This window comes from Nannizzia gypsea, genomic scaffold (assembly GCF_000150975.2).
Source record: "Nannizzia gypsea CBS 118893 supercont1.8 genomic scaffold, whole genome shotgun sequence".
NCBI classification, from domain to species: domain Eukaryota; kingdom Fungi; phylum Ascomycota; class Eurotiomycetes; order Onygenales; family Arthrodermataceae; genus Nannizzia; species Nannizzia gypsea.
In genome coordinates, this window is record NW_003345194.1 from 244,404 (window position 1) to 264,697 (window position 20,294).

The 20,294-nt window shown below is 49.2% G+C and overlaps 10 protein-coding genes and 1 non-coding gene across 11 annotated transcripts; 4 read left to right on the forward strand and 7 right to left on the reverse strand.

The window, feature by feature from the left end:
• Nucleotides 1-53: 53 nt before the first annotated feature.
• Nucleotides 54-1,150, reverse strand: MGYG_07932 (hypothetical protein; the record flags this gene model as incomplete). Its single annotated transcript, XM_003169717.1, has 3 exons — nucleotides 54-401; nucleotides 472-1,039; nucleotides 1,125-1,150. 3 exons carry the CDS (start codon nucleotides 1,148-1,150, stop codon nucleotides 54-56), a joined length of 942 nt encoding a protein of 313 aa, XP_003169765.1.
• Nucleotides 1,151-1,719: 569 nt separating this feature from the next.
• Nucleotides 1,720-2,475, forward strand: MGYG_07933 (hypothetical protein; the record flags this gene model as incomplete). Its single annotated transcript, XM_003169718.1, has 3 exons — nucleotides 1,720-1,764; nucleotides 1,861-2,006; nucleotides 2,076-2,475. The coding sequence occupies 3 exons, from the start codon at nucleotides 1,720-1,722 to the stop codon at nucleotides 2,473-2,475; spliced, it is 591 nt and encodes a 196-aa protein (XP_003169766.1).
• Nucleotides 2,476-3,564: 1,089 nt separating this feature from the next.
• On the forward strand, nucleotides 3,565-4,175 carry MGYG_07934 (hypothetical protein; the record flags this gene model as incomplete). The annotated part of the gene is made up of 2 exons (XM_003169719.1): nucleotides 3,565-3,857; nucleotides 3,923-4,175. 2 exons carry the CDS (start codon nucleotides 3,565-3,567, stop codon nucleotides 4,173-4,175), a joined length of 546 nt encoding a protein of 181 aa, XP_003169767.1.
• A 442-nt stretch (nucleotides 4,176-4,617) lies between these two features.
• MGYG_07935 (hypothetical protein) lies at nucleotides 4,618-5,636 on the reverse strand (the record flags this gene model as incomplete). Its single annotated transcript, XM_003169720.1, has 5 exons — nucleotides 4,618-4,754; nucleotides 4,824-5,005; nucleotides 5,055-5,169; nucleotides 5,403-5,443; nucleotides 5,632-5,636. 5 exons carry the CDS (start codon nucleotides 5,634-5,636, stop codon nucleotides 4,618-4,620), a joined length of 480 nt encoding a protein of 159 aa, XP_003169768.1.
• Nucleotides 5,637-6,635: 999 nt separating this feature from the next.
• Nucleotides 6,636-8,182, reverse strand: MGYG_07936 (hypothetical protein; the record flags this gene model as incomplete). Its single annotated transcript, XM_003169721.1, has 6 exons — nucleotides 6,636-7,032; nucleotides 7,098-7,193; nucleotides 7,253-7,632; nucleotides 7,707-7,777; nucleotides 7,848-7,904; nucleotides 7,993-8,182. 6 exons carry the CDS (start codon nucleotides 8,180-8,182, stop codon nucleotides 6,636-6,638), a joined length of 1,191 nt encoding a protein of 396 aa, XP_003169769.1.
• A 2,969-nt stretch (nucleotides 8,183-11,151) lies between these two features.
• MGYG_09180 (hypothetical protein) lies at nucleotides 11,152-11,943 on the reverse strand (the record flags this gene model as incomplete). Its single annotated transcript, XM_003169722.1, has 2 exons — nucleotides 11,152-11,783; nucleotides 11,928-11,943. The coding sequence occupies 2 exons, from the start codon at nucleotides 11,941-11,943 to the stop codon at nucleotides 11,194-11,196; spliced, it is 606 nt and encodes a 201-aa protein (XP_003169770.1). The 3' UTR covers nucleotides 11,152-11,193.
• A 147-nt stretch (nucleotides 11,944-12,090) lies between these two features.
• On the reverse strand, nucleotides 12,091-13,246 carry MGYG_09181 (hypothetical protein; the record flags this gene model as incomplete). Its single annotated transcript, XM_003169723.1, has 3 exons — nucleotides 12,091-12,413; nucleotides 12,659-13,138; nucleotides 13,219-13,246. 3 exons carry the CDS (start codon nucleotides 13,244-13,246, stop codon nucleotides 12,091-12,093), a joined length of 831 nt encoding a protein of 276 aa, XP_003169771.1.
• Nucleotides 13,247-14,318: 1,072 nt separating this feature from the next.
• Nucleotides 14,319-14,982, forward strand: MGYG_07938 (hypothetical protein; the record flags this gene model as incomplete). The annotated part of the gene is made up of 3 exons (XM_003169724.1): nucleotides 14,319-14,592; nucleotides 14,652-14,851; nucleotides 14,923-14,982. 3 exons carry the CDS (start codon nucleotides 14,319-14,321, stop codon nucleotides 14,980-14,982), a joined length of 534 nt encoding a protein of 177 aa, XP_003169772.1.
• Nucleotides 14,983-15,256: 274 nt separating this feature from the next.
• Nucleotides 15,257-16,390, reverse strand: MGYG_07939 (3-methyl-2-oxobutanoate hydroxymethyltransferase; the record flags this gene model as incomplete). Its single annotated transcript, XM_003169725.1, has 2 exons — nucleotides 15,257-15,871; nucleotides 15,950-16,390. The coding sequence occupies 2 exons, from the start codon at nucleotides 16,388-16,390 to the stop codon at nucleotides 15,257-15,259; spliced, it is 1,056 nt and encodes a 351-aa protein (XP_003169773.1).
• A 638-nt stretch (nucleotides 16,391-17,028) lies between these two features.
• On the reverse strand, nucleotides 17,029-19,194 carry MGYG_07940 (DBF zinc finger domain-containing protein; the record flags this gene model as incomplete). The annotated part of the gene is made up of 3 exons (XM_003169726.1): nucleotides 17,029-17,139; nucleotides 17,197-18,597; nucleotides 18,658-19,194. 3 exons carry the CDS (start codon nucleotides 19,192-19,194, stop codon nucleotides 17,029-17,031), a joined length of 2,049 nt encoding a protein of 682 aa, XP_003169774.1.
• An 856-nt stretch (nucleotides 19,195-20,050) lies between these two features.
• Nucleotides 20,051-20,161, forward strand: MGYG_10578. The gene has a single exon. It is a non-coding gene; the product is annotated as a tRNA-Ile (tRNA).
• Nucleotides 20,162-20,294: the final 133 nt, after the last annotated feature.

Here is a 20,294-nt window from a genome sequence, read left to right on the forward strand (position 1 = left end):
TGGATTTATATAGTTAATAATTATATTCTGACGGTTTTAGCCGTAACCACTGCTCACGGCTTATCAGCCGTCTCATCAGGGGTAGCACCTGTAGCAGCAGCAGCAGCAGCAGCTACAGGCTCATCTTCGCCTGCAGCCTCCCTGGCCGCGGCTTTCTTGTCTCTCTCTTTCTGCCTCCGCTTCACCTTTCTCTCTCTGTTCTTCCGGTTCCGCTTTTCTTTCTCGGCTTCCTCGGCCTCCTTTTTACTGACAACACGCTTCCGCAGTGCTATCCGTCTCTTCTTGCCCGGCTTCTTTTTCTTGGATAGAGATTGTGACTTGGCAGGAGGTGTCGTACTTGAAGCTGACTTTGGCTTTGGTGCAGGAATATGTACCACTCTCCACGGAAGACGGCAACCAGGCTAAGCACTGTTAGCAAACATGTAGATAACAAAAAGAAAGAAGGACAAAAAAATGAGAAAGTATACATACCCAGGCCACCGAAGCAGCGCGGGCAAGGACAGTCTCCCCATCCACGGCTGCATCCCTGAATGTATCTCTCAGCGCGACAAGTTGTTCGGATGTATCCTTGTCTCTGGCTCCTCTCTGCCACGAGCTATCCCCCACCGCTCGCATCACCATCTCCGGGTTAGAAAAGTAGTAGTCCCATCCTCGAAACGGTACAATGAAACCACTATCCCCCGGCGGACGAGCTGAAGGCGAAGGAGACCGTAACCGTATCTTTAATTTTTGGACTCCTCCCAAACCGGTCCCGTCGTGTTCCTTTGTTCTCGATTGAGATTCGTCCGCAGGCTTTCTGGCGGCCACAGAGCTGAAGAGCCGGAACTCAAACTCCTGTTCTTCCTCCTCTGCATCATCGTCCATCCTGGTATCCTGCGGTGGACGATCTAATCCCTCAGACGCAGCGGCCGGCTTCGAATTGAACGTCTCAAAGGACGAAAAGGCCTTCTCCAGTGCGGTGGCGGCATACGTAGCTGCCGTACTCTCAGGCGACGAGGCCCGAGACGACGCGGGGGACTTCAAATCATCGCGGCAGACCCTAGGATACTTGTTAGAAGCTATGTAATGGCTTGACTGGAGGTCGTGTGTATCTGTAAAGCTGTGCGACGAGGGCATTTAACTACCGTTTGGCACTCGGTAACGCGAACATGGTGCGCTCCTCTGCTTTTCCTCCTTGGGTTCCGGGTGCCCAGCAGACCCTGAGCCTGGTCCAGCGCTGTCTTGCCCTTGTCCCGTCACTGCAGCCAGCGTCGGGTTCTTTTCTTGAATCTTCAACCGTCGTGTGCGTCTCGCTGCGTCGCAAAAGATGACGAGTTGGACAACTGCAGGCGCCGGGGGCTGATTGGTCAGCAGCGACGTGCCAGCTCATTTTCGGCTGCAGGGAAGAAACAGAGCAGGAAAAAACAAAGTGAGAGACGCAGAAGACGCAGAAGCGGAAGAAGGAGAAGAAGCAGAAGAAGAGATGATGATGGAATAGCGAGTCAATCAGAACCAGCCCGCTGTCTCTCTGCTCCCCCGCTGGCTGCCCGATGCTTGGTCGCTCAATGGGCTTCTCCTCAGGCCTGTTGCCCGCCTGCAGCTGTTTGTGAAGACATCCCCGACTTCGACTTCGACTTCGATATCGACACTGAGTGGACGGCCCAACTCTGGTCGCTGCTCATCGCTCGCTACGCTCTTATATACGTACCCACGCAGTAACTTCTGCCATACCCTTTGCCGATGGGTGCCTGTTTCTCGTGCCTGCATAGGCAGGAGAGGACTGAGGTATGTCCTTTGCTTGCCGGTCCGGTGGCTGGGCGCATTAATAGTAAGAAGAGCGGTTTACTGACTGATATACCGTCGCATTACGATGTACTGCAGTCCGAGTCCTCGCGTTTGCTAGATGAAGATATATACCAGGCCGGGTTCAACTACGGGACCGTCCAGGGGCCTCCGCCTGGGCCAGAACTCGAGACGCTGAAGCGTGAGCGGGAGGCTCTCGAGGCCATCTGCCAGCGAGCGTCAGAGTAAGCATTTTGACTTGAAGGGCCCTCTATGTGAGATATAATACAGCTAACAGGACACTCTCCTGCCAGTTCTGTCGTTGATATCTGGGCCATCCAGTCTCAACCCTTCGTGCCCTCGGCGCAGAGCAGTGCTCAAGCATCCCGGATCCCAAGTTCAGAAGCAACCATCACCCAGGCTACCTTCAAAGCCGACACATACAACTCCACTCAGTCCCCTCCCAGAGCATCTCAAAGGTCTCAATCTTCCCGCCAGTCTTCGTCTCCTATGCCTGGCGAATTCGCGGGGATGAGATACGTATCATGCCGAAACCCGGACTACCCGCATAACGTCAACCTGTCTGCCGTGCCCAAGCACTGGGGAGAGGTCGTGATGAGCACAAGAAAGGGGAAGAAGACCAGACCCGCCTTGAACCTGGACGATAATCAGAAGGACGAGGTAGACGTCTTTGGTGTGTTGAAAGTCAAATGATCCAAACATATCATACCTGCTCGGCCTACGACAGAGTTACATACTTCGCTCTACAACATCACCACTACCATCACCACGATCCACCCGGACACGTCTCTCGAAATTTCTCCCAGCTTTCATGACGACCAACATACGACTTTCCATTCATCCATACATACATACATACACCACCCGGCTAGCCGCTTTTTCCCCTTTCTTTTCTAGATATCCTTACCCCGACATGCACGCAACCTTGCCTTTTCCTTTCTAGTTAATATTACTTCCATTTCCATTCGCTTCTTGTTTTCCTGCACCTAGAACTTTTTGTTTCTTTCTTCTCCTCTTCTTTTGCATTGAAAACGCACAAGGATGGCAAGCTGGATATCTACCTCCGCCCGCATCACATTATCCTCTTTACCAGGCATCAGTACAACCCCAACTGGCTCCTGGAGATATCCATACAATAACACGATCTCCTTACTGTCTCTCTCTCTCCCTTTTCATCCCTTCGCTCTTGGGCTTTGAAACAAAATGTTGGGTGACGTGATGTGGGCTCTGCTAAATCCGCAGATGCCCAGGTATGTATGATAGATTAGTCCCCCTTTTGTCCCAAAATAATATAAAAAAGAAAAAAGAAAACAATAATAATAAGACATTCGAAAAGGAATTCTCCGAGAAGCATGGCAGAACATAACCATCATAACCGTCAAGTGCGACAGAGTTATGGTGGCTCTCAGATGGTTATGTTCTTGATATACTTTATTTAACCAGCGACGATCTCTCTGGGCTCTCGACTTGGTATTTTAGTGACGACAGAGGCGCTGGGATCGACGCCAGGGTTTCGTCCTGGTGGCTGAATAGCCCGGTAGCTATTATTAACTAGTTACTCGGCTACCTCCTCAGTTCAACCGTCGCCCTCGACCTGAAGGATGCATCCCGGTAGCCTTTCTGTCGGCGATGGTGCTCCGATGCTGTAGGCTATCCGGCATCTCCAGCCTCTCAGCTCAGCGGTTGATATATCTATATAACTGCACCATCATATAAACTACACATTCCAGGCAGAAATATACTCTTATCTCAACCGGAAATCAGCAAGAACACAAGAACAACATGAAGCCATATCCCTTCTTCATATTACCGACACTTACCGTATATCAACTCCTGGCTTATGCTACGATACCACAGCCCAAAGTCCCCGGGTCATTCAACATAACCGCCCTGACAGGAGAAAACGGCCATTCAACGCTAGAATGTTGGCAGCTCGAGCGCAAGTTCGACGTCTCAGACGAACCAGGCACGAAGGGCGCCGCGGTTCTCCCCTTTGATGGCCTCACGGGGGAAGCAAAGTACTCTGTCCTTCCACCGAATTTCGATGGCGGCTTGCATAACGCGCCCATCGCACAGTAAGTTATGGCCCTAGAATAGGTATTCTGTAAGGGAAAGGCTGTTAAAACAAAAGTGCTTCTAGATGGGTTGTATTTGTCTCTGGTGTGGCGCATATCACTCTTCCTAACAGGACGGAAGAAGCCTGGATACGGGGTGGTGTTAATGGAGCCATCATTGCTGCGGATACGGTGGATGTTAGTGAAAGGGGCCACTTCACTGTGTACCCAAGTAACATGCAGACTGTAGCGTGGCAGATTCCGTTTAAGGATGGAGTTATTCCTAAACATCGGGTGTTGCATCGTGGAGCGTGTAAGCCGGATGAAGGCTGGAGCTGATAGAGTATTTATATATATATATATATATATATCTATATATGCATGTATCTAGAGAGAAGTGAAAGATAGCATCGATATAGGTGAGATGACTGATTCTAGTAGAATAGACTAGTTGAATAGTAGCAATAGTGATAGCTGGAAGTCAACGCAAATGACAGAGTCAGAAGTTAAGAGGCAAACTTCACAGTTCTGCCTTGCTTGACCCGCCACCCGCGACTCCATGAACAGGGGAACAGGGGGGAAGAGAAATCCGAGCACCATAAACGCAATGCCTCCCGCGAAGAGATTTAACACACAATATAACTCCATTTCGGAGTTGATGTGAATACCGCTAGAACGCCATGTTATACTTAATATATCCAAAGGGGAAAACAGGAGGGGGAAAGGACAGCAGCAAATAACAAAGTACGCCGAGGGCTGAGCAAGCATGGAAGAGATACACTTAGACATCATCCATCTCACCAGCCGGCTCTTCACCACCAGACTCGTAGCTACCCACAGAACTCATCTCGCCATCGTCCTCGGTATCTTCACCACCATCGTCTGCAGCGTCTTTGCTGGCATACTTGGTGACGTATTCTTAAAAGAGGTTGCATTATTAGCCTCCATGTATTCAAAGCGACCATCTATTGCGGAGTCGGGACTTACCCCTAACTTTGGCGTCGTATTTCTTGGGATCACGCAAAAGGACCGCGGCAGCATCGCCATTTAGCGGGTCTGACGGGTTGGGATATCGAAGTAACTGTGGGAGGAAGACCTCGAATATGTTGATCATGTCGTACATGGGGGACCAGGTTTGGTTGATAACGTCCAGACAAACGGACCCAGACCTAAAGTGTATGTTAGCTAATGCCAGATGGTATGCCATGGTAGTCATACAGTTCATCGATGTTTGGGTGGTAGATTCGGTTAACGAAGCCGATGCTCGGGCTCTTGTATGGGTATTGGTCCGGCAACTCAACATGTACTTTCCAGATCCCGCCGGCAAATGGAGCTACTATTCGTAAGCAACAGGAAAACCTAGCATTTCAGTACGGGAGAACGCACTCTCTTCGGGTCCTTTGAACCGTACGTAGAACTCTTGCCTAAAGCGTGCTTGGTGGTTAGACATTCAACATTTAGAGCAGTCTAGTCGTGGATAATGGGGGATATCACGGACACTAGATAATAAAAGCAGAATGTTAGCCCCCACGGTTTTGCTTGTAAGGTTTCTTGAATATAACTTACTGTTATCGTTGACCAATGTGACCTCATAGTCACTCATCAACCTAGACGTCCATGTTAGTACCTAGATTGTCAAGAGGCTCTTCCACCGGTTGCTATATCGAAGCAGAAGCACTCGGTGTGCTCCTGGACGTGCATTCTAATGGGAGGGCCGAGGGAAGTCGTACATCCTACACCTAGTCAGCAGAATGAAGCAATGAGGTTTGCTAGTCAGGGGAAAAGGCAGACTTACTTCATGACCTATAATTACCAGACAAATGAAAAACAATCCTTAAGTTAGTCCATCTTCTGTTATAGTAGCAAAGAAAAACATCAGCACCTTCGGAGACCTACATCTGTCTCAATTCTCCGCTTTGGGCTGCTCATCTTGCTGGATGTAGGCGGTGAACGTGGCGAATCAGCGTAACAGTGCTTCAACTGGCTAGAAAAAGCTGCTTTCGACGGTTTTACAGCTCAAATTCAGGCAGCAGAAAAGAATCTGAGTGTTATTCGGGGCGTCGGTGGGCAGCTATACAGTTGTTTGGTCTCGTCACGGGGAGGGAGAAGGAGCCAGCGGGGTTGTTCGAGTCTCGGGGGTCACAGGGCAGCTTGCAGGGAGCAGTTAGAAGTGCTTTGCATGTAGTAGCAGAGTCGACAAAGTGTTCAAAGACACGCTGGAGAGCTGGTTTAGGCGCGACAAGCGTGAAGACGTTGCAGCAACCTTGAGAGGAGGAAAGGCGAGGAAGATGCAAGATGCAAGACGCAAGAAGTCGCTCCGTCGGGCGGAGATCGAGATGCTTATCGATAAGAAGGCCGCCCGACGAGGTCATGTGCTGGTAGCTTAGTCATCGTGTGAAGGAGAAGTCACATGATACAGTGAAAACTTTGGTGAACGAATAAAAGAAAAGAGAAAAAGTTATCAAAAAGCAGGTTGGCAAAGTCGAAGATCGGGATCGTTGACTAGTTAGATAGCTCGACGTCATAGGGAGTGTTACCTGGGCCTGCGGGGAGGGGCGGCTGCTTCGTGGTCTAGTCCGTGATGGAGTTAACTAGCTCATCGTGAATCCACAAGTGCTCTGAGAGAGGCTTTAATTAAAACGCTCCGCTGCTGGAACCCAGCTAGTTATATACATACAAGTTGTCATATACATCCATCCTAACGCCTGATACCCCTTTACCCAGCCTTTTCCCATGGAAAAAAAAAGAACGCCTTCTAACCAGAGAGGTATTTGACTAATTATTAGTTATGTTGGTCGATCACATCTTTTCCGGCCAGCTCTCCAAGTGTGGGCTCGCGTTGGGATCGAGTATCGTCGATGACTGGTCGATGCGTGTTGATTTGGATATGCAGTTTGCCATCGGGATGTAGTTCGACGACGGGTTGACAGTGGAGTATATCCTCGTCAGCGGGCCTGGCCGCCCGCCGTGGCTCATCGTGCACTTATCCGACCAGTCATGGTGGACCTTCAAGTTAGACATGGAGTCAAACTTGTTTCCGTCCGCAGAGGAGTTGTCTGTTTTTGTCCTTGTCCTGGAAGACAACGGTCTCGGTCGACGGCTTGGATATAGGTCGCTCTTCTGAACAAAGTCCATCGAGAAGGCGTACAGGGCGGGAGCACAGCTGACACAGACTGTGCCAAATATTTCAGCGAACCTAGCGTGCTGTTAGCGTTCCGAGACTCATTATTTACCAAAAGATATATTCGGGGCGAATCCTACGTTGTGATGGTGACGGTGAAGCCATTCCAAAGTTGATCTTCGCCCTGGAACGTCTTGACTCGGTAGCGAAGGGCCATTATGCTGGTGACAATCGTCCTACCGATTGTCAGTTAGTTGAGGTCACCGGAATAGCTTGTGGCTATTACTGAACTTACGATATTCCGACCAAGTATACGCCCGTTAGGCCAATCATCTTCATGGGGCAGAGAATCTGCTTTAGGATAATCGGGAACGGCAAGACAAACAGGATTATGTTTGACAAGACCGAAAAGGCGCCGAAGGATATTGCAAGAATTCCTGGATCACCACACCTATCCAGCACGGTGGTATCCCAGGGGGCACCTTTTCGCGGGAGGCAGTACACAATCACTAGAACGATGTTGACTCCATATGCCAGGAAGAGCAGGACCATGAGGACATAGCATGTTCGACGCATCCATCGCGAGTTGTCGAATATGCGGATATAAAGAGCCAAGATAGCAGCCTTGGTTGCGCACAGCGCTGGATAGCTAAGCATTTGCGATGCAAAATGTCTCTGCGGCAGTTAGATTTGAATCGCTAATGCATTCAGTCCGTCAGTGGCGGACTCAGCGGGCGCAGTGGACTGACCTTGATGAACGATGGCGTGACTATGCTCATCGGTGCATCCCATGAATGTTTGGCATTGCCATCTCGAGCAACTGGTCCATCCTCAGTCGGGGTTCTTTCAAGGAAAACCGAACGACGAATGTTCAAAATAAATTCACATACCCGAATAAACTATGCCCCAGAATCCAATACCAGCCAACTCTCCAAATATACATAGATCTGACATGGCATCGTGTTAGCAGCAGCACCGGACCGACGAGGCTGGGCCCCTCGCCATGGACCAAAACATCTTTCTTCATGCACATACAGTCATCCAGTCGAAACTTGTTCGTTCGCTGATAGTTAGAAAGCAGCCGTAACGTTAGACATGCCATGCTAATACATATAAGCGCTAGACCCAGCGACAGGACCGTCGACTCAAGCGATGGCGCGTTGACAAAATTGGACGGCCCGCCATTTGGGTTGGGGGCAATGGGAATATTCGACAGATCTGCCATCGCGAGCAAGGAGGGCCGCAGTAATGACCACCAGACCAGCTAATACTGCTGCAAAACAAGTCTTCTTAATCAACCTGAGCAGCCGGCGAGGAAACAAGGAGCCTGGACAGACGAATAGGCTCAGCAGCTAAACCGCCCAATATTTTCTCTATCGAGATGTTGGCAAGCAGGAGTGTCATTTTAATAAGAAAGAAACTGGACAATGGACGGGGTTGAACCGTAGGGCCCCACGAGGCTGTAGGAGCCGATACACAGTGGGACGGGCGTGTTTTGAGTGTGTCACCGTATTCATGCAGCTGAATTGTGCATGTCAATGGACAGGGAGTGACTGGCGGTGCTAGGATCATGAACCCTTGCAAGCCGTCGTCTTCATGCGGTCCATGTCAACACTAAATTATGCAGGTTACATGTGCTAAGGTAGCCATGGTCTTATGGTAGCCTCACATGGCGGTAGGGATACCTCGAACCGCTGCTCTTTGTAAAGCTGTACGGAAGAAAGATGGCTCTTGTAGTGGGATCCTCTCAGGCTGCTTGGCCAGTTGAGTATCGATACATAGTTAACTAGCTTGACCCGGGGCAAGGCTGAGAAATGCGACTTTGGCCGGTAAGTTCGCTCGCTACCAGGCGCAAGGGTTGACCGCAAACGGGCTGGGTTCAGTGACCAAGAGGAGTTTAAAATATGGCCTCATTATATATTGATCATAACTAAGCGCCAGGGAGTGCGTTCATTATAGAAAAGGCAGTTCCTCCGGGATAATGAAGATTTCTGGCCCAGTCAATGCTGGCCAAGGATGTGCAAGTCGCCGCCGTTCCTCATGCACAGGCATAATCTTCCGCTGTGATAACGAGTTAAGCAACTCGTTAATTCGCCTGGAGCCCTGCGTATGCAACCGCGATGGCTGGTTTTGGAAGAGCCCATCGCAAGACCTCGTTACAACTTGCTCTATGGAGATGAGGCGCAAGCAAGCGTACCAAAAGAGGACACCACGCTTTTCGAGAACGGTCCCGGCCTCATCTATAGTTAGAAGCTAGCTAACTCATCTCCTATCTCCTTTGTCCGAATAAATGGCAGTTATCTAGACAGGCGATGGGAGATAGAAAAGTGAGCTGCTGCCTGTCAGAGAGAGTGTGGCCGGCTAAATCTCGGCCGGCCGGCGAAATAGCCGTAAGTTAGTTTAGCCAGTTAAACCGCTCATTTAAAAGAATACTTTAGCCAACAATGGATGTTTAGTTACTAAACCGTCTTCGAGAATATCTACCTTCTCATGGAGTACCGAGTACGTGCACGACAATCATCTCGCATCATGGATCGTATGTACTCTGTTCACTCTCGATACACTCCGTCCCTGGCAGTATGTACAGAAACCAGATGGGTCGCACTCGGCATCCTTCAAGAGCCAGTAAAATAAAAGGCTCGCACTTCTGATGAGATCAAGAATGGATTGGATCTTCCCGCCTAACCCGCGTCCCTGTGGAGTCAAGGCCCTACGTTTTCCCTCGTGGCATCCATGACCTTCCTTTCGCTCGTATTCAACAAATATAGCCTTTTTTTGACGGGCATCTTGGTAGCACATGGACAAGCTTTGCAGTGGGATCGAGGGTTGCTCTTTAATTCCGCACACCGCTGGGCGGTGACCTTGGATTTGTGTCACCCCAAGGAAAGGCTGCTTTCCAGTCCCAGGTCGAGCGCTCGCGGAGTGTCCGTTGAATTTGAAGTTGACCTTGTATTGACAGTAACTAGCGTGCGTGCGTGCGTGTCACCGGCGCTCGTGGCTGGTCTCAGCTCGAAGACATTGGGCACCCGGCGGCGTAGCCAAATATTCAATTATTCCTTTCTTATTCGTGCCAGCTCATGTACGGAGTAGCTGACGAGAAATAGATAATATGACACAGCGAATAAAGCTCGTCGGTAAAAATAGCCTAGGAGAATTTCTGCCACGCAGGGCTCGAAGATCTCATCCTGCGTTTCGCGATATGGAGGCAGCCTAAGGTATGCAAGTATGCAGCACCATCGAACTCTCGAAAATAAGGATTTATCTGGCCCCAGCAAAGAGCCTTCAACTGCGCGTTGCCTATATTTATTGATCCATGACGTTTTGTCAGACAAGAATTGAAACGGTGTACGAAACAGATAGGACCTCGGCCCGTGCTATGTTAGCTTCCTCGAATGCTTCTAGAAGCACAGCCCACATCACTTGCTGGTTGAATCAGCCCAGCCTGCCATCCGCTTCGGTCCATGAGTTGGACAAACGGGTACCCTGTTGCATGCCTTATCGTGTAATTCTGTATGGAGTATGTGTAATGTTGTGGTTGTTGCTTTTTCCTCTTTGTGTTTTGTGAAGCCAAGACATCGGCTTAGTAACGATTGCTTATTAACGTAAATTCCTTGGCATTTTTATTACATCAAAGACGCGCTTTTTGTCACTTTCCATCAACTTCAACTACATAAAAGCTGCGCTGTGTAGTATCGAGTAATCTATTCTCCTAGTTACTCTACACAAAGATGGCGTACGAACGCTTAGCAAGAGGCTTCATCACATCCTTATCGCTCAGCCAGCGGTGATTTACGCCAATATATTTTCTTTTTATCTTGACTCACTTTCGGTCCGGAGGCCGAGCAGGGTTTATTTAGTTCGTGGCTGGTCCTTGGCCCAGCTTGGGGTGTGTTAAAGGTTTACGGAGTAATTATGCACTTGATAGGTGTATAACGTATTAAACAAGTAAATCTATTTGCCGCATCTCAGTTTCTTAAAGTAGAAAGGAGTAAGAAAAAGGCAATCAGCCGTTGCTTGGTATCATACAAATGCTTGAAATCAGGGGGGTTTAAACCAGTGTCACGAAGCGCCGCACAATCCTCTCTCCCATACCTCCTCGCCATAATAAACTGTCCTTTCATCCAGCGCCATACCACCATCGTCGCTGTCATCGTCTTCGGAGTCGTCCAGGAGCATATCGGCGGCGCCGCTTAATGCTACAACACGCTGCAAGGCCCATTGCATGTCCAGGATGTTCTAGTCGGGCAACGGTAGTTTCTCTGGGTCGCTTGTCTCGAAGACGATCTCATCCCCCGAGGCAATCTTCTTTTCCGTAACGACATTCCATGCCTTATGCATGTCGCCTCGCCTGGTGAGGTTGGATGGCAGAGTTGGGGCTGTAGATGTGTCAACTGAATCGGAATTTTGGTGGCTCGTGAGCCAGTAGAACTTGACTGTCAAACGCTCCTTGCCTTCAGTCAAACTGATCGGTTTCAAGGCAAAAAGTGCGGCGCCATGGTATCTATGCATTTGCGGCGCGAGGCATAAAAGGTTTTCCACGACCTCTGTTTCTCTTGGAAAGACAGAGTCAAACCACGAGTTGACACGCTCCTCCGTCCAGAAAAAGGACAAGAGACGCCAGAATCCGTCGATGGTTGTTCGTTGTGTGGTGTTGTGCATGGAATAAGGATAAATGTGCGCGACATCGATTGGGTTGAAGGCCTTCGTTATAACACAGCGGCTGCCATCTCTGTCCTTGCAACGACGCACAGCAGAACTCAAGCGAGCGGTGTCAGAATCAGACCCCGACGGGGATGGCGATCGACTTTGTAATCGTGGGCGCTTTGCTGCTCGAGGTTTCAACTATAGATGAAAAGTGCAGGCTGAGTCCTCCACATAAAAAGAGAGGGGAGATTAGGTAAGGGTAGCTATAGGAGATAACATGTTGACGATGCTGATAATATCTATTGTTTAGCTAGGTATGTACTTACCTAAATTATAGGCCATGGTGCTTAACTACTCCTCCAGAATTAGCCAGTTATATGCTGGAAGCTATCCCCTGTAAGGTTCTTCCCTCTTTTACTAACACCCCCCACCCCCAACCACAGACACAAAAAATCCCTAGGATAAGTTCAGTATGTTGCCCACTAGATCTTACCCTCTTGGATCCGGCACGATCTTCCTGCTAACAAACAATAAGTCTGCCTTCTCCACAATACGAATTTGACGGTTGATGTACTGGTGCACTTTGCCTTGGATGTTGCGGAGGACGAAGCTGTCGAACAGACCAACCAGCCCTGCATACATGCCGATGAGCAGCCACCAGTTACTGTTGAAATGAAAGACGGGTCCGACTGCTGCCCAGGCAATTATCACCAGCACGAGGAAGATCATGCCGACCAGGGTGCCGATGATGTCGGCGTAGTAAAGATCACCACCTGCAGGAAGTTCTCCTTGGGAGGCAACATGACCTCCGTCTGGTTCGGCAGGTCATCACCGCTGAGGCGACGAAACTCCTTCTCGAGAGTCGAATCGAGTCTGAAGGTGGCGTCCAGGCAGGTGTTCGAATAGTCGGCATAGCATTCGCGCAGGCAGGCCAGGAACGCAAAGACCAGTACCATCAGCGCCGATGTCACGTCGTTGGTGTAGAGTAGTCATCGGTTCGACCAGTTGCAATGCGGGCCGAAGCCCAGCCAGATGAAGATGCAAACCTAGTAGAGACCGCCGCTGGCAACATGTCCGAACGCCTTGGCCGACACGATGATGCAGCGGGCAAAGAGACCGTGCGTGCGCAGTCCATGGTCCAGCGGCTCGAGGGGCTCATTATTACACTTCTCGGAGACACGACGAATCCCTTCTGCTCCCAGCTTGTTCTTGACACTGGCAATCATTCGTTGATGACTGTTGCACCAGGACTGAATTTTGGCTATGGCTTCGCGCTGCTCGGAGTACTCGCGAAGCAGCTGGCGCATAAGGACTGAATCAAACACATAGCATAGAATAGCTTGGACGTCAGAGATGGCAGCAATCCAGACATCCGAGTTGCCGAAACGAATAATGCTCATCAAGGCCCACGTCAACAGGCCAGCGACGATGAACAGAAACGTTGGGGCCGACCCGGCCACCCGGACTGTCACATCGAGCCAGCGGTCCACCAGTCTCGGGTTCGGCTTGATCTTGTACCCGGAGGTATCTTCAGTACCTAGTTGTAGCGGCACCATCACCATCAACCTTTGCATCCCTTTCAATTGCCACCCGCTACGTCTCCGCCCCCAATCTCACATCGAAAGACAGGCCTGGGGTATTTCATTGTGGCCGACCAAAATAATCGCTGCTGGATGTTGGATCCGATACACTGCAGTTGCTCAGGCTTTCAGGCCCATTGGCCTACAGGGTAGTTATGATGGATGAGTTGCGTTTGCAAACTCGCGAGAGGGTTGCAGGCCAGCCAGCGTGCCTGGGATCGAGGAGATAGATCGAGGACCAGCCATTCAGAGTAAAAGACTAGACATTTTGTGTCTTGGGATATTGCGGTTGGTAGGTAGGTAGGTAGTTAAGTGAAGGGAAAGATGGAAGAGGAGGATGGGAGAGGAAGAGGAGAAGAAAACAGGAGGAAGAATAACTACCTATTCATCATGTTCGGTAACGGGAGTCGCCAGTAAATGCCGCAGCTTCTCGGCCCAAGAGGAAAACCGTAAGAGACAGGCTATGATCAGGCATCACTGCCACTAGCAAGTATCGTCTTCGCCTTGATACCTGCCTATGTATGTGCCTACGTAACTCTTCGCTTCCTTATGAAGAGTTTGACAAACGAAAGGAAGGGGCAAATTTTGTCGGCACTTAAAAATAGGCTCCAACGCGCTCGCTGTTCCCGCTCCGTCATCCAATAGAAAGGCGCAATGCTGAAACAAGCTTTCCTTAGTTAGATAAGGAGTGTTGCTTATTAACACAGAAATACCCGAGTAAAAACGTGACTTCATAGTTCGATATATAAGGAACCCTTTGAATCATATAGCAAAGATTGCTAGGTAAGCTAGTTTTAGTAAATATTATTAAACTCTCTTAATTTATAGATATTTATATTTTAATCTAAAAAACTAGTAGTATCTTAGCAGAGCGATTCAAATACTCTTACTCCGTATTATAATCCGATATATTGTTCGCCAAGACCAGCTTACTCAGCAACCTCCGCCATATACGATTCAAGGATTCCTAATAAAAACCGTCTCACCCTCTTCAGACAGAGATACGGGAAGTACTTAAACACCCTACTTATAAAGGCGATTCTCCAAGCTAGCGAGTTATTTAACTAGTCTTTTTGTTTGGTTACTAGTTGATCATCCCGAGGTGTATTCCCGAAAGTGTTTCAATAGAAAGCTGCGATGTCACAACAGGCTCCACTGGGGTCACCCTCTCCAGGCTCCTCACGACGGACCTCAAAGCATATCACCACCGAAGGACTGAATATATCCAACGAAAAAACTAGCCAGAGCAGATCTAGTATGGAAGATAGTGGCAGAAGAGGGTCGACGGCTCCCATACCCGACACCGGAGAACCAGCTACCTTACCCATGTCCACCTCCATGGTACTGCCGGTGCTTCCAAAGACAAGTCGTCAGGCTTTGGCAGAGATAGACGCACTAGATGGCAGAAAGGGTAATGCATCTAGCTGGTACTTTATCCCTACGTTTACTGACCCATCCCCGATGAGATAGTTACTGTTCGATTCCTGCCTATGCCATCTGCCCCCCTTCTTCAGAGCAAGGTGTTCAAAGTGAGTGCTTCCCAGAAGTTCGAGACCATCGTTCGCTTCTTGAGGAAGAAGCTAGGCTGCAAGGACACAGATTCCGTGTTTTGTTATGTGAATAGTGTCTTTGCTCCTGGCTTGGACGAGGGGATTGGTGGTTTGTGGAGGGTATGTCCTACTACTTTGGCATTTTCCATCCATGTTCAAGCTATCTGACCGATTTCTTTTGACTGAAACAGTGTTTCAAGTCAGATGACCAGTTGATTATATCTTACTCCATGACGCCGGCATTTGGATGAGATGTTCCTAGTAAAGGGCGAAAGCTTAAGGGTGAGGGATGGGGATGGTGATTTTAATGCCCGACCAGTGCAAGAAGAACGATTGTCTGTATGTGTTGTATACTTTCACTATCTGCTATTACTTACATGAATGCTTTCTAAAGGTATGTGTATGTACGGCCTGGGCTCCGCATAACAATATAGCAAGACATTAACCTCCAAGCTCCAGTAAAGGATGAAATATATGCATGCCAACGTGATATTTTCAGAGGGGACCACAGGTCTTTCCCCCCTCTCACTGTTTCTCTCCAACTACCTTCTCGAATTCCTCAACGACTTCCTGTGTGGTCGGGTACGAATATTCTGGTGATGGGTATTCCCGGCTTTTGACTTCATTCTTATACTGTTCGATAGCCCTCAAGCTCTCAGACCACACGTCACCATACTTCTTCACAAATTTCGGCAAGAATCTTCCGGGAGGATAGTTGCCCAACATATCGATTTGTACCAGTACCTGGCCCGAGCATCCGTTACCGGCCCCAATACCAATGGTTGGGATACGCAGCTTCTTCGTGATAATAGCAGCAATCTCAGCGGGCACTGCTTCAACCACCGTCATAAATGCACCAGCCTCCTGGACGGCCAGAGCATCTTGATAAACCTTCACTGCTGTAGCCATGGATTTGCCTTGAACCCTGAACCCTCCGAGAGCGTTTTGTCGCTGGGGAGTTAAGCCAACGTGGGCAACGACGGGGATTCCAGCCTTGACGATACGTCTGATGGTGGGGGTGATTTCCTGGCCCCCTTCGATCTTGATGCCTTGGACACGACCCTCTTTTACCAGTCTGATAGCAGTCTGGACAGCTTGTTCTTCAGAAACCTCGTACGAACCCATTGGCATATCACCAACCTATTATACCATCAGCCATTTCAACAGCCAGACATACAATTGGCAAAAATGGGAGGTTATGGGTACACATATACATACCACAAAAGCAGACGCCGCTGCTCTGGAGACACTTCGACAATGCACAATCATCTCCTCAAGCGTCACCTCGCTTGTATCGTTCATCCCCAGAGCAACCATGGCCAGACTATCTCCGATCAGAATCATCTCCATACCCGCAGCTTCACATACATAAGCGCTAGGGAAGTCATGCGCCGTCATCATGGTAATCGGTTCCCCCTTTCGATACAGAGCCTCCAATGACTTGATGGTCACTTTCTTCCGGGCATGACTTGGTGCTGGTGCCATGGGAGAGTTCGAACTACATCGTTCTTGCTGTCGTGTAACATCCGGGTTCGCTGCACGTGGAAAGAGGTTGGACAGTGACGTTGTAGCTGCAGTAGGCCGAGTGACGCCACCCAGACGGATGCCAATAGGGGATGGCCGGATATATGCCAGGCGAGAGCAAAGTCGAGATGCCATGGGTGGTAGAGGGTGGGGGCTGAGGGACAGTAAGGTATCGTAAGAAACAAAGGGGTAAGCAGGGTATATATTTGTTTACACGGCTCGGGGTTATCTAGTTACGACCTAGTATAACTAGTTATGCAGTGCAGGGTATAGTTATGTCAACCAATTATAGAAAAATAACCCGTTGTGTGAAATTAAACGAGATAAGCCCATTCCATCAGATTGAAACTTTTTCTTTCTCTCCTCTTGTCTCAGGGGGGAAAAAATCAGCTCTTATATATTTGGTACGTGATGGTTTATGCAGCGTAGAGAAGAGAATATGGAAGTCGTTAGTTCGGTTTTTCTCCAGCTAGTTCGGTCGCTCGAGCGAGAGACGCATGTGATTGGACCAGAATTGATCACGAGACCATGAATCATGTGACATGACTTGGCAATGGGGAAGGCAGACAAATTGAACTCAATGGATGTTAAGGGGTAGATGGGAGATGAAGATTAGAAGCTCGACTGGTATCTGTGGTATATTAATTACTTCGCAAGCACAGGGTAGTGTGTTCTGAGGATTTACGCTGAAGTCGCTTCGCTATAAATACAAATATTTCGAAAGCCGTGCAAACCAAGGCAAAACAAACACAAGCCTATTTGTAGGTATGCTGCTATTGATACCGACGAAAGCCTTCACTATTCAGGCCAACAATGAATGCATCTATTTCAAAGAAGTTTACGACATTCGAAGCAAACTTGCGGTGTTTCCTAGTATCAATGTGCTGTGATTTTGGTTAGCTTGAGAATTGTATGAAATAGGGAATTGATAGTGAGCATACATCTTCGTAATCCTCAAATTTCTCTCTGCAGTTCTCACAGTAGCCTGGCTTAGAGTCACGCTTCTTGTTGCTGGCCTGCTGTTTTCGTAGCCCACTCTGTTTCTTGGGAGCGGCTTCACTGGCTCGTCTGTTCCGTTCTGTGAGCTGCACGGTGCCGTCGTCATTCGCCTGAGCTTTAAGTTTAGCTGCGCGGGCAATTGGCATCCTAACAGGCTGAGACTGGGGAACGGCTGCTGCATCAGCTCTGTGACATGAGGAGATCGTGGTAGAGATAATTCCGCTGCTTTTCTCTAGGACCTTGCGTTTGAGCTCGTGTACTTCCTTGCTGGTGCCAGCTTTCGCGCCCTGCGCGGCTGCTGTTGAAGATATCATCTGGGAGCGGATGGCGGATGTGATATTTGATGGCTGGATTCCGGAAGCAGCAATTTCACCTCCAAATTTGAAGGGTAATGAAGAAACTGAGATGGAGCCCTTAGAGACTGGCCTTGGCCCTATATTGGTGGTAGTGGTAGTGGCAGCAGCAGTCTCCATGGGCTCAAACGGCCTGCCTGCGGAGTCTTCAAGTGCGGACTCGGTATCGTCTTGGTTGGTGGCGGTAGTAGTAGGTTGTTGTTGTTGTTGTTGGTTGATTAATTTGCTTGGCCCTCTGGCAGGAGGCGCCATTGATTTTGTTACTAAGGTGGTTTGGGTATTATTAGTTTTTGCCTGTTGTTGCTTTTGCTTGTCCTTATCCTTGTCTGCTTTTCTGCTGCCCGGGGTCTCGACGAAGGGACATTTCCCTATCTCTACACCGCGGAACTGTGGCCATGCGCCGTCTTGTTTCCTGCTGACCTTGGGATACTCTCGAACAACCACAGGGCGTGTTTCCCGATCGTAGTCCCAGATATACAGGTAAGGACCCTTGAAAGGAACAAGACCTTTGTTTAGCGTTAAGGAATCAGACTCGGCAGGGGCGTGGAGTTTCTCATGCTGAAGAGCCAGGGAGAGATCATCCTCGGTCTTGTTCTTCGCCGCTGCACTGCCATTGCGCATGGGCTGGAGAATATGGGCTAGCTCCTTGTCATTCATGGTGAAGATGATACGCTGAAGCTTGTCCAGGGGCCATATCTTCATGTTCATCTGACGGGCGCGGTAAAGGAGATCCCCACTGCCACCGCCCACGCCTCTTTTATTGTCCGGTTCGATCATCCCAAGCCCTGTCCTCGATCGCGTCTTGCCCAGTTGGCCATCCACACCCCTCTCCAACATCGATGGGTTCACTGTCTGGACCGAGCCTGATACATTATTTTCGACAGAAACAACCTGGGTAGTCTCAGTATGCCTTTCAGTTTCGACTTCGGGGGGAATAGACCGAGAGGTAACAACATGGGTAACTACTCGAGAAAAGAACTTTTCTTCAGTCTAAAGGCACAGGTCAGTAGAGGGTAGATTGAAGCAGAAGCGGTTCATCAGGCAACTTACAGCGCCGAGAGATATAATCTGCCTGACATACTTCTTCCTAATATCTTCAGGAATGCTCTCAAAGTAAAAGACATAGGACGGGAAGACTTTTCGATAGTGCTTCTGCCATTGGCGAACGCTCTCTATCGATTCCGGACAGTATTTGAGGTTCCTGTTCACTTTAACCACGCCCTGCTGCTGTTTCGGCTTATCCCTCGCTGCAGCCAGCTTCTTCTCAAACGCCGTGGGTTGGTTATTAGTCCGTCGAGTGAATATCTTCGACTCTCCCGCCTGGGGCTGTGGTTGGTTCAAAGACCGCTGAGAGAATCGCGCGTCGACATTTTCAGAAGTGTCAAGCAACTGTTTCTTCAACGGTGGAGGAGCAGCGGTAGAGTCCCATGGCAGACCCGATGGGCGAGTACGCTTCATGGTAGCGGCCGTGGCCGTGGAGACGGCTCGGTGAGGGGAGTTTGTAGCATTGGGGACGTTTGCTAGGGGCGCTCTTCTGGTAGTCATTGCATTCAACGCGTGTGGCGATGGTACGAATAAAGTGGCCATGAATAACGATATGGGTCATGCGAGTGAGGAGTACCGAGTATTAGAGTGAACGGCGAGGGCTTGTTGTTAGTATCCTTTCGTTCTGCTGAAGCTGTAGAAAAGAGCCTCAGGACGACACGCGATGGAGACACGGTGATTTGGGTGAAAGAAGGACGTAGGAATGACAAAAACCAAACGGGGAAAAGGAGAGAACGAAAGAGGAGGCGGAGGACGCTCTCTGGAGCCCGTCAGAAGGACGCAGTCATCGCTGTGCCTTGAGACGACGGAGCTGGCTGTGGTGGTTGGCGATGTCGACGTCGTTCGTCCTCGTCTTCTTCGTCTTGTTTTGCTCTAAACAAAGTCGGGTCACGTTATTTTTTTCTTGCTGAGTAAGCAGTCATCCCTCGCGACAAACCCTAAACCCTAGGCAAGAGGCGCGCTCTACAGCAGACAACCAAGGGGATAACTTGGATATAAGTAAATATATCAAGGATAGAAGAGTAAATAATCTCTAGAACAGCTATATCGCATCGTTGAGCTCCATTGGAGTACATATAAAAATGTATCAACTATCTATGCATAACATTGGTTACATCGATGGACATCCGAGGTAACTCTTTAACTAGTGGGCGGGCTGAGGCTAATTATGTATGAAACAGCCAGTGGTACACCAGTGCCCTATCAAACAGACCAGTAGTATATCATACGCGCTTGCGAGCCACCTTACTGTGGTCGCCGCCACTCTTAAATACTCTGTTGTACTGTAGAAGGCCGCCGGGCTCCTGGTAGGTCCTAAACGGCAAGGGAACAGGTGAGGGAAGTGCCAAGTAGGCGACCTAAGGTTACAAGGATCGGGAGGCCAACTGCCCACTTAGACAGACCAGTGACGCAGTGGTTAGCGTGCCGTTCTTATATCGTTTCCTCGAAGTGATATGACTAACTCCATTTTGTTATGCGGAGGTCGTGGGTTCAAATCCCGCCTGGTCTAGTTTCTTTTTTTTTTCTTTTATTTTTTTTTTCTTCATGGAGTTATTTCTAGCGATAAAAGAGGGAATGTGGTAGTTATTTATAGATTTACAGATTGCTCTCTAATTATTTTTGAGTTGGCTGGCCTTGGTTGT